At 38.3% G+C, this 12,839-nt stretch overlaps 1 protein-coding gene and 1 non-coding gene across 21 annotated transcripts in view; both read left to right on the top strand.

Moving 5' to 3' along the window:
• Positions 1-12,839, top strand: part of Atg10 (Autophagy-related 10) — a 507,888-nt gene that overhangs the window by 331,999 nt on the left and 163,050 nt on the right. For 13 of the 20 annotated variants that reach the window (XM_087349883.1, XM_087349886.1, XM_022061624.2 and 10 more), the window contains one exon: positions 2,630-3,623. The exons of 5 other annotated variants lie outside the window; for them this stretch is intronic. In XM_087349883.1, the coding sequence (XP_087206009.1) occupies positions 2,941-3,543 (603 nt within the window). In that variant the 5' untranslated portion in view covers positions 2,630-2,940 and the 3' untranslated portion in view covers positions 3,544-3,623. Of the gene's footprint in view, positions 1-2,629; positions 3,624-11,721; positions 11,799-12,839 lie in introns of those variants that run through there. 2 more of the 20 variants (XM_087349892.1, XM_087349890.1) reach the window with 1 other exon arrangement.
• On the top strand, positions 10,647-10,728 carry TRNAS-UGA (transfer RNA serine (anticodon UGA)). Its single transcript has one exon. It is a non-coding gene; the product is annotated as a tRNA-Ser (tRNA).

Below are 12,839 nucleotides of genomic sequence, written 5' to 3'. Positions count from 1 at the left end.
CGCATGCGCAAGATTTCGCGGTGAGTGACGACCCATCCTAAAAGCATGCGTTCCACAACCACTGAACGAGCAACAGACGACAGGCTTTCATGTGTTCTAATGGATACAGCTTTAAGATTACCTCATAATGGCACAGTGAATATTATCACAACACCCACAGAACACATTAGAGGTGCACTCATCACGCCATACTCTTTAACTGCTTGATGTTTTCAGTCTGTGTGTAGTAGCGTAAAACTCTGACGTATCACACTTCCCACCAATAGCAGCCCTCTAGTCCAGTGGTATTCAACCTCGGGTACGCGTACCCCGGGGGTACGCGAAGACAGCTTAGGGGGTTCGTGAAATTTAAAAAAAATATATATTATTTTATGATAAACACTTAGTAATCAATAATGTAATTTATTTAATTTATTTTAGATGTAGATTATATACTACGTATAACTTGAATTATACACCAACAACTTTGGGGGTACAAAGTTGGAAGAGAAATTATATCTGGTGGTATGCGAACAAAAAAGGTTGAATACCACTGCTCTAGTCCACTTGATAGTAAACATCCCCCCTGCACTGCCCCAGAAACGACTTCCCCTCGCAGGGCTTCTCACCTGGTCTGTGGACGGTAGACGTCTTGGCATTAATGATACTTCATTCGTTACTTCTTTGCTATTTTAAATATTGAGTTCTGTGTGGGGGGTTTATAAAAACATCTATTTAGACATAGTATTAAAATGATATATCACATTGTAACTTATTGTCACGGACAGAAAATAAAGAATTTTAAAAAACTTGGCAAAAATTGTCTTGCAGTTTCCAATGGGTTTAATTCAGCAAGCCTCATTGATGGTTCAGACTTAACGCAAAGCACTGGACGTAAAACTGGTAAATGGTGATTTTCTCGAACGAAACTTCTTGTCATTCTTTGCCTAAGCGCCATTTATCCTTATGTTCACATGATTTTGATTTTTATCCGAATCACTAAGGGACTTGAGCTTCCCCTGAACATCGCATGCAACATTCGTTAGACGCTCAAAATGTATGAAGTCACCCCTATTTAATCTTTGTATATACATATAACGTCAAAATTCACCTATTTCCCGAAAATGTATGCGTTGTTCAAAAGGCTAGTAAGTCTACCGACAGACAACGGAGTTAGCCATGTCTGCCAGTTGTGTTTACAGTAGCTCCCAGACGCCTTGCGGGCTGCGGTCCCTAGTTTCCAGGCCACAATTGATTCGGCACGGTCAGGTAAAGATTCGTAGCGGCCGGTGCTGCGGCAGCTGTTTAAAAAACATTGACTGTTGTGGTTCGACCGTTCTAATTATTTATTGATCCTTATTATGAATAACTCTGTTGTATCTCCTTGACGCACAACCATCATTATTACCGCCACTCTTATTGTGAGATCTTGGTGTCATGCGTATCTCGAACTGTGGAGATAACGGAAAGGTTTTTTTTTTTAAATGTATGTTGATGCGCGCGCATTACCGCTCCCGTTACCCTGCTCGCCGCGTGCTGACAGCTCGAAGACGTCTGGTGACTACTGTCTTACAGGTGTTTCAGAAAATTCCAGCTGCTTTTTCTTTCTGGGTTTACGTTTGAACTTTAAGAAGCTCATCTTGGTCTGTCACTGAAGAACGGATTGCTTTAAGGAAGTTGTATTAATCTAACTTAGAGAAAAAAGGCAGGAGAAAATTGTGTAATGAAGAGCTTATAATTTCTACTCTTTGATATATATAATTGGTATAATATACCAGTATTTCTTCAGACACTAATGATCACTAAATTACTCAAGAAATTCCTCACCTTTGTGGTACTCAGAGATTAATGACAGTGTTTACAATATCCCACCGCTGGTCCACATCGTGTGCCAGATAAAATTATCCCAAACCCACATATACCATATTTAGGATTCATTTTTGTATCGCCCATCTATGTTTCCTACTTTTGCATTTTATAATACAATTCTGTGCGTATTTTTTTTTAAAATTTTAATACATACTAGATGTACCGCCAAATTCCTCCATAATATCATGGATATTTAATGTTCTCACTCCGGTAAAGATGTCAGTTTTGGTCTTCTCGGCTGTTAAGCCTTCGGAGCAACATACTGTCGCCACCTTCATATTTTGTGATCACTTCAGTAATATGACTTCAGAGCCAAATTAGAAGCACACAAATTAATTAGCGATGTTGGTACTTAATGCCTTGAGGGTTTGATAGTGCAGGTTATGTAAATGTTTTCATTACTGTGGCATTGTTTACATTCCTCATCCACGTTTCAGTAGAAATCTCGTCGGAGAACTTCGAAAATTCTGGTTATGCCAGCCATTTTCGTTACCAGAACTTAAATTAATTACACGTACCCAACACGACAGTAGGGCGATGTTATTAAGGATGTTGTTTTTTTAAAGAAAGACACAGAACTAACATGATATTTGTAGTTTTACAACGGTGACAGTTCAAAATGTCTTCTCGGTTGTGAAGCGGTCACCGACCAAGACCACACGACGCTGCTGTCCCCCCCCCCCCTCCTTAAAAAAAAACCACAACCTGAACTATTTATTAGGTAATGTAACTTTTGGTTATATGCAAATGAAGATGTAATAAGCTGAATTTTCTTTTCCAGGATGATTCGGAAAGTAGCAGCTGCAGTTTGCCAACGGTGTAACCCAGAGATGAACTGAAAATAATTACGTGACCTCAAGCCATCTTTCTGTGGACTAAACTAAAAGTTACTGGACTACATTTATGTTATTTTATAGAATGTCATAACGAAAGTTTATCCTGTTGGATAAATTGTGGAAGCTGCCAGTGGTGAAAACCTTTGTGTGATTGCAACAGCGAGGTCCTTGAAGCTGTGAGCTTCCTTGGCCATTTTTATAAATGCACAGATAAAACAACTTAAATTAACCCGGCATAGATTGGGATCGTTCTTTCATGGCAGGGACTGTGTCTTTGCAGGAATTTCACCGTTGTATAACACAGCTTCTAACAATATCTGATAGATTGGCTGATGGATGGACAATTCTTAACAAGGAAACCCCAGAAAAAACATATTTAATGAAGAAAATAATTGTCCCTGATACAGATAATAAACTAGATGTTGACGCAACAGTTCTGCCCTTGGAGGAACATCTAGACGACGTTTTGAAAGACGAAAATGCGATTGCTGAACAAAAAATTGGAACGCTCACATGGGAGTACCACGTGTTGTATAGTCATAGTTATTCTGTACCGACGCTGTATTTCAACGCGTGGACAATTGACGGACGGCTGTTGAGTCTGGAGGACATGTGGCGCCACGTGAACGCAAAATTCCAAGATATTATGAAGGAGGACGGATGGAGCGTTCTCACTCAACAGGAACATCCTGTGCTGAGGAGGCCGTTCTACCTGTTACACCCTTGTCGTACTGCCGAGTTCCTGGATTGTTTTCAAGGCAAGAGTTCCAACATTGTGATAACGTGGCTAAGCTCAGTGGGTCCTGTAGTTGGACTGACACTTTCCGCCCAGTATGGGCAAACTGTATCAACTGAATGAACATGTTCATAGTGCAGGGAAGACTTATTTCGTAAGTTTATATGTAATTGAAATAATAAATGAGATATTATTAAAACAGAGAGTTTGTTACATCCTAGGGAGCTTAGGTTGGTTAAGTTTCTAAATATTTTATTAGAACCAATGTTGTGCCAGTAAAGTTAGTAGGACTAACTAACTAACTAACTAGATGGCTGACGGAACCCGAAGGTTCATCACCGAATTAACCAAACCGTTCCACCGGACCCTGTCCTGGGCCAACAAAATCCAGTCTCCTTCAACTCCTATCTCCCATACATCCCGCCTGACATTTTCCTCTCACCTACGTCTAGGTCTCCCCAGCGGTCTTCCCGACCAATACCTGGTGAACACATCTTGCCCCATCCATGCGCCCTATATGCCCCGCCAAAACTTAGTAGGGCAGAATCGATAATTACCTTGCGTTCACACAATGTGGAATTGGAGGACGAAACAGGAGTTCAAAACAAGGAAATAAGTTTTTTAAAATTTGTGAAAGTTTAAAGAACAATACGTAAAGGAAGGAAACACAACCATCTTGTCTACAACGAGCTTAGCAGACATACTCAGCCAACCCCTAATATTGTAAAGCTAAATGTATACGAGAATTTGATATTTTGCGCAAACTGGCACTTAGTCAGAAAGGCTTAATTTTCTTTAAGTATCTAGTAAGGACATGCGTTCAACATGCCAAAAATATTATAAGAAATAGTAATTTAGTGGGTTTGACATTCACCGAGCTTCAGAATATCACTGAAGTGAATAGGACGGCGACTTAATGTAGCGTGCTTTATTGGTTGATAATAGGCTTACAAAATGTGTACACACATAAATTGGCTTAACGTACAAAATCTAAGTTCATGTTCGCTCACCTCGGATATTTAAATCAAGGTATTGGATTACGGGTGCATAAAACAAACACAGCTATTTCTGAAATTACACCAGAATTAGCCAGGACTAACCGAGAATTATCGGGTCATATGTACTCCATACAAGGTCCTATCTCTCTTATACCCTTGATACCAGCGTAAGATAAGATAAAAGGTAAATATATTTTACACTCTGTTATGGTTATTGGTAATTATATTATGTTCGCATATGTAAGGAGGGAATTTTTATTGTTTGTAATATCAATGTTTACCTCCTTCCAGTCCGTATTATATGCATGATGCGCAGTTAAGGGAAGTCAAAATCACGATCAAAGGACAGGAGGTCGAACCTCGTCCTCGACTATACTTGGTGGTACTCCCAAGTATTGTATTTGTGCTACGACCTGTTCTGCATCTTTGGCTTGTACCTATGAAAGATCTATGGAATGTAAATAAATTCTATTCTATTCTATTCAGTACACTAGGACTTTGTACCACCGCCCTCAGTCCAACCGATTTATAACTTCGGCGACAAAACAAATTAGTGAAACAGCGGAAGGATACATCATGCATAGCCTTATCAACTACTTTGACTATTGTTTCGGGATATTCATTGAATTCCGTACAAAATATTTCTTATTATACCACTGAAAACTTTTTCGGGTTGCTTGATACGTTAATCGCATAGTTCAAGTGGTTCCATTTTAATTAACTGTTTCTGTGGTTGTATAATTTGATGTTGATACTTTTGTTATTGTTCACTGTTTACGTAACTTGTTATCAGTGACGCCCTGTGATGTTTATTTTTCGATTATGAATCTATTTAGCAGCTGAAGCAATCATAGATAATAAACCTTGGCGGCTGCATCTACAGTAGAGTCTGTTGGACAGTAAAGATTATATTGTACGCTTTTAACTAACTAACTAGATGGCTTACGGAACGCGAAGGTTCATTACCAAAGCCCTTCACCGGACACTGAGATATATCCTTTTAATCTTCAGACTTGTATGAAGGAAGGAGAGTCAATACTTGGGAGAACAACACATATACAGGCTGTCACAAAAAGATCTATTCGGATAATACGGAGAAAAAATTGTTATCTATTTCCGTGTGTTATGTTTAAGGTCTACACTTAAAAGATGTCACCGCAATATCTTTTCCCATGATTCAGAGAACGCAAAATGGCAGAGGTTTAGTTTGTTAAAATGTCCTTAATTCTTTCATTGAATGTATATATGTTACCGGCAATGTATAGAATGCCTAATGTCAGTAGGCAAAGTATGGAATAAATCGTAATGCTAATATTGTTTGGTTGTGTAAATTACAATTAATAAAAGTCGATTGGGTAAGCGGTCAGGATGGAGGTTGTGCAAAATACTCGCGAAAACACCGAGCTACTGAATCTGAACGTAGCAAAAATTTTGAGAATAAAAAAATATTGTTTTATATAGTAACCTAACCTAACCTAACAAAAGTTTTGCCAATTAAAAAGTGATAGTGGAACCACGGTTCCGGAGAATTTGACGTAAATACGTCTATACGGTAAGGAATTTTATATATTGGCTTTATTGATTAAAGTTTGAGTAAGACATTACTGCCTACCTTGAATTACGAGGTGCGATCGGAAAGTTTCTAGACTGTGTCAATAGAGGGCGAACCGGATGTAGTACGAGCTTCTGCTGCTAGGGGGTGCGGCCTACATTCATAGTGAATCAGTGTGCCAGCCGGAATCATCGAATTAGCATTTGTTTCTTAGTTACGGGCGTTTTGGTAGTGCATTACACCGACCCTCCTGCGATTTCGGAATGGCGTGTGCATCAAATTTTGCCAAAGACTCGCCAAAACGGCTACGGAAACCTATGAAATGCTAAAGCAACCATTTGGGGAGTCCGCAATGGGTCGTGCACAAACTTTTGTGTGGCATTCACGTCTTAAAAATGGCCGAACCTCTGTCGATGATGACGAGCGTTCTGGACGACCATCTTCGAGCACAACGCCCGAAAATATTACAAAGATTCGGCAGGCCATTCACGAAGATGGATGTCGTACCATCAACGACTTGTGCGACATTGTTGGGATAGGCTATGGGACCTGTCAGCTGATTCTAAAGGAAGAACTCCACATGCGACGCATCGCAGCCAAGTTTGTGCCAAGGCTCCTGTCTGAGGACCAGAAGCAGAATCGACTTCTCGTTTGTCAGGAGCTCAAATATCTTGCAAGAACCGACCCCAACTTCCTTTCTAAGGTTATCACAGGTGATGAAAGCTGGGTTTACGGGTACGATCCGGAAACGAAGCAGCAATCTTCACAATGGAAGAGCCCATCGTCACCACGACCGAAGAAGGCAAGACAGGTCAAGAGCAATGTGAAGTCAATGCTGATCTGTTTTTTCGACCAGGAGCGGATCGTCCATAGGGAGTTTCTTCCTGCAGGTCAGACGGTCAATGCTGAATTTTACTGTGGGGTTCTGAGGCGGTTGCGTGAAGATGTGAGACGGAAGCGGCCGGCAAAGTGGCGCAACCACAACTGGCTGCTGCATCATGACAACGCGCCAGCGCACACCGCCCTCAAAGTTCGGCAGTTTTTGGCCTCAAACACCATGGCCGTCATCCCGCACCCTCCTTAGCTCCGTGTGACTTCTTCCTCTTCCCAAAGATGAAAATTCAGCTAAAGGGAAGGAGATTTGAGACGATAGAAGAGATTCAGGCAGAATCGCAGATGGTGCTTGACAGGCTGACAAAGAAAGATTTCCAGGGATGCTTCCAGGCTTGGCAGCGGCGCTGGGATCGTTGTGTTCACTCCCATGGGAACTACTTCGAGGGTGATGGATGAATTTAATACCTGAGATAAGTGTATGGGTTTTTATACGCGCAGTCTTGAAACTTTTCGATCGCACCTCGTAGTTACGCTTAAGATGGGTCTGTGGTAGGTGAAATATGTTATAAAATTTGTACACTTTAGAGTATCAACATTTCGTGCAAACGCCATATCTATACAAGATTTTGATCTAGTAGTACTACATTGGGGATTTGACATCAACGTTAAGCCATAAATGTGACAAAGCTTTGATTTTCCTTCTTCTTTAAATCAATGTTAAAATCTCCTGTCAATATTATCGGCATTGTATTAGGATCTTCAGTGGCCATAACTGAAAACATCTTTGTATAATTTCTCAAATGACTCAAAATAAATCTCTTACAATCGTCAATAGGTGTGTGGTTACAAATATACAGGGTTACAATTAAAACTTTTTCACCATTGACCATACAGTCTGCCGCACAAATATCACCTCTCTTTTCAGCTGCAGCTATTCTGTAATCTGCTCCATCTTCTTTAGGTATCTTCATCAACAGATGTGGGGTAGCCATGGTAGTTGCTCCATGTTACTCGTAGATAGCCACTTCGCCTGCTCTTTGTTCCTCTCGCATAAATTGCTTATGAAAATATTCTGTTGCATTGTCATACCTTGGTTGTGCGATTCTTGTAGGAACACTTGTATTTGCTAATGATGTGGAAGCATTAACTTGCACTAATTGCTTCTTGCGATTTCTACATTCCCTTATACGTTCAGCATTAGTTTTTGGTATTTTTGGAAACTTTAGGTTCATTATTTAATACTTCTATTTCTTTACGTTTTCTGTACTATCTCATATATTCTGCATTACGGACTCTTTTAGCTTCAATGTCATCCATCTCTACATAGTGTGACGCAACAAACTAACGCAACAACGGATTACTTAATAATTCTTATATAAGATAAGTAGAGCCACGGTGGTCTAGCAGTTAGAACGCTGGCCTTGTAATCCTGGGGGTCTCGGGTTCGATTCCCTGCGGTGCCCGAATTTATAACTTGTGTTGGGCAAGGCCGTGGTCTAGGCAACACGGAGTTTTCCTCCGGGGGCTTCCCCGGTTTCTCCGTGGCATCCCAACAATTACTCCATTCACACACAGAAGAAGGCAATGGCAAACCACTTCTGGATCATCTGCCAAGAACGTATATAAACAGGTCCCAATCCGAGAAAAGGATGGAAGGATCCTGTTCATATGGACCTGTCGTCAGACAGAACACTAAATAAATAATATAAGATAAATACTTGTGATATTCTAAAAAGTTTTTACCAGCACAAAATTATCTACTCCACGACGCACTTCTTCTACAAGCGATTCACAGCTCAGCTCTTTCCGCAATAACGAAAGCGAATTGTTGACGGCAGTAATGTAACACAACAATGTCGATTAAACAGATGACGTTTCCTAGGTAACATAACAATGCAGTTACACTTTTTCGTTTCCCTTTTTCCTAACACTTTTTTGCCGAATGACCGTTCCTTATAGACATATTTACGTCAAAAATTGTTTAATATTAAGTTTTTGCAAATATAAAAGATAAAATAAAACTATATAAATAGTATTATAGAAAATTCTTTGTTCTTTGCCTATAGAATCTGAGGCATTTTATAAAATTCCTAGGTATTCTATTCTATAGAATACCTAGGCAAAGTATAAAATAAACTGTTAGTTTCATACATAGCCTAAAAGTTTTAATCATTTTATAAAATGCATGGGCATTCCATAGAATACCTGAATTTCATACTTTGCCTGCTGACTTCAGGCATTATATACATTGTCTAGGTATGCTATACATTGCCGGATTTTATAGTTTCCCGGTAACACATACATCTTTTTGTGGCATTCCGTGTGGGTAGATACATAGAACGATTTTTAAATAAACTACTTGTTCGCTGACGAGAAGCCTTTGGGTTCCGTAAAGGGTAGGATTTATTTGATCAGCATTGTGACGGTGTTTCGTGGAGAATCTGGACTAACTGGACAATGTATCCCGTCATTATTGTTTATACTTCCGTGTAAACGCGAAGAAACAACTTTAAAATAGATGGCTAAATTGTATGACGATTTTAACAAGTTAAAATAAGCACAGAATTCTTTAAAACTCAAATGCAGTCTTTACATAATTCAGTATTTTTTTTTAGATATTTTCCTTCTGGCTAATAGGAAATTATATTGCAGAAATTTAGTATGCATACACATAAATTTCCTTTTCGTCGATAAGAAATTTACGATAAATGTGTCAAGGACAAAACATTGCTGTAAGACAAACCGCAGAACACAATGTGCCAACATCCTGAGACAGATTTGTGTATTGTCTTTTCGTGAACTGCACAGAAAAATATAAATGGTGTGACTGATTGTTTGTTACAACAATTTAGACAAGATGGGGGTCATATATTTGTTACATTTGGTACTAAAATACTTCTTTTTTTCCATACTGAATCTCTGAAACTACTATCAGCTGTTAATTAAACTTATCTCTTGTGTTCAGTCGTACGAAAGTACGAGATGCTTACGCGCAGTTCACACCGAAGAAACTATACTTTATTCCATTATAGTTGAGAGGAGAGGCAAACAGTCCCCTCCCTTTTCGCCTGTCGTTCGCGTGGTTGGTGACTCTGTACTACCTGTTCTTAAAACACTCACAGTGGAACTTTTTTGTGTGTACTTAATCACAACTGTATAAACACAACTCCTAGCATAAGAATTAACAGTTATAATAATGTGTTACACAACACGTGTTCTGATTGATTAAAACCAATGTACAAGCAACGGTGAGTATCAGATCCTGCTGTCGGAAACATAAAGAATGTACATACATGTCTTTTTTCACGAACTAATAACTTCTGACGCAAGATTATGAATCCAGTTCACATTGCCATAGCCTATCCATTAATATCCAATTCAACAAGGTCTGTCCTCTAATGTTTACGTAGTTATTAGAAATAGTCTCTTCCCTTGCAGGTTTTGTGATTAAAATTTTGTACGCATCTTATATCTCCTTTGCGTGCTATGTGCCTCGCCAATTTTTATTTGGTTTCATCACCTTAATAATATTAAATGAATAGTAATTGTTGTGGATCTATTCTTCAGTCTTGTACATCCTTATACTCCCTTCTAGGTCCAAAACTTCTTCTCGCCACTCTGTGTTCAAAACCCCCAGTTTTATTTCCAACAGGCTGGGAGACCTTGACATCCACACGAAAAGAAGTAAAATTATAGTTAAATATGTCTTCGCATGTTTACATACGAAGCATAAAGAGAGCAGATTCTAAACTTTATGTGCTTGCAAAAATGTTAATGATTTCGCATACGAAATAAATATTAAATATATTCATATAATACACGTTTGAACCTTATAGTGTGGAGCTGCGGTGTCCGAGTGGTTAAGGAGTTGGACTTGAAATCCAATGGGTTCTACCCGCGCAGGTTCGAATCCTGTCCGCAGCGATAACTTTTTTAATTTTGCTTACAAACTACCTTACAATTATTTTATCTGTATATAAAATTAAATTTCTATCTACGATCCATTTTAACAACGGAACTATCTTATATTCACTTTAATTTCATCTTCCCATGCTTCCTACTCGTCTTTCGAAATTGACGTTTTAAAAAATGTTTACCACATCAAAATTTTGTATTACCCTTGTCTTCCAAATTCTGTCCACATGCCCAGTCCATCCATCGTTTCTTCCTAAATTTCACTAAACTAGAAATAATGTATCAATTTTGTTATCATTGAATCCTTCGTAATATAACTATCCAAAATTTTCATATTCATATATTTATTGTATTTCCGTGAGTGCATTGTTTTCAAACGTTTGTGCGCCTAGTTTATTCCTCAGAGTAAAATACCATTTTACAATCTGAGACACACAAATGGAAAAATTAAAACTACCCATTGTTCGATAGCTCACAGGATAATAAAAGTATTCGAAATTAATATGTTTTATTCTCCCAACTTCATCATGAACCTCATATTTTCTGTGCCATTTTACGGTCTCGAAGATTTGGAATTGAAAACTTGTAGTGGTTTTATATAATTCCAATTTATTCATAATTTTAGTGTGTTAATCCCACGTAATTGACAGACCACAGCAAGTGTTCAGTTGAAATATTATTTATTGCAAGATAAAGATATTCTTCTAGATACGCGAATCCCTAAGTATACTCACGTTAATGTCCTCCACTTTAAATTTGAATCTGTTGGAAATTTTGTGTCATCTAGCGTTAATCGTAGAAACAAAAATGAAAATCAGACCTAGTAGGGAAATTTAATGTGCGTCCATCATGTTAGATCTATTTCGCATTTGCAGTATTGCCAGCACTTGTTAGTGGGTCCAAGTGAATTGTGGGTATACACTGGGGCTAAAATTGTCAGCGGTGAGAACAGGTTGGTGCAGTGTTTGTGTGTATTTAATATCAGTTTTTGTGTATTTTAAGTGTTGTGAAGTTCAAGAAACCAGCAATTATTACTTCAGAGTGTGGAATAATGTTCTGGAATGGCCTCAGCTACACAGGTTAGTACACAACCAACGTAAACTTGTCCTTGTGTTTGAGATTCACATCGTGAAGCATGGTGGTCGCAACGCTACACTGTTGACTTAGAGCCACGGTGAAGGGGAAGGGAAGTGAAGTCCTACAGTTGCCTTCAAGAATCTGATTTGGTGACAGGTGCTACAACGATGTAAAAGTAATTTAAAAAATGGCCGTATCAGTTGGTTAAATATTACTGACATTGCAAGGACCGTCTGTTTTCTCGTTATCAGGGCTGTTATGTGACTGTGCATCCACATGTATATACCTCCCCAAAGCCCGTGTTCGAAACTGGAGCGATCTGGGCTTACACAGCCTTGATGATTGAAACAGAAAAGCTCCCCGAAGCATCGGAGATTTTTAACAAATTAACAAGGCAGATAGCCCAAGAATATGTTATTGATACTAGTCGCTGTAAAAGCTTTATATAAAAAATAATTACAGCTTATTCTGAGAATAATATACGAAATATTTAAATATATATTTCGTGCAGAATTAAGAGTTACTGAATGTTAAAGTTGATGGTACATATAATTACAGTTCGGCCTTCTATATATCCAAAAATTTCAAACAAATCCATTATTTAGATCAAAATGTATATAAATTTGAAAAAGGAGTTCATTTTGAGGCATGAGAAATTCAAATTTCCTCCGCCATGAGGAGTAATTTTTATTCATAAGTACAGTGCCATTTAAGGATAAATAAATGTTATATATTTAGGTAATTATTTCTAGTTATTTACTGTTTATTGTTCTACATGATGGATACTGTAATATTTCCACGTTACGAATTATCGGTATAATCATGTTTAACGTTAGTTTGTAGGGAATTTGGGTAGCTTAAAAAATTAATTTTGGTATTTTAAGATAATTCATTTTAGACAGTGTTATGTGTGAAATAAGATACTGATAAAATAGCAATAAAGGGTGAGAAGAAACGACAAGCGAGATATGGAATAAAGGGACAGAAACAAAGGTATTAAAGGGATAAATGCAAGGAATAGAGAGGATGAATAATTAAGATAC

This window comes from Zootermopsis nevadensis, unplaced genomic scaffold (assembly GCF_977971745.1).
Source record: "Zootermopsis nevadensis isolate Lab colony 2312 unplaced genomic scaffold, Znev_1.0 Znev_ptg000016l, whole genome shotgun sequence".
In the NCBI taxonomy this organism is placed as follows: domain Eukaryota; kingdom Metazoa; phylum Arthropoda; class Insecta; order Blattodea; family Termopsidae; genus Zootermopsis; species Zootermopsis nevadensis.
The sequence above is the reverse complement of the archived record's forward strand: the minus strand, read 5'-3'. Positions and strand labels throughout refer to the sequence as shown.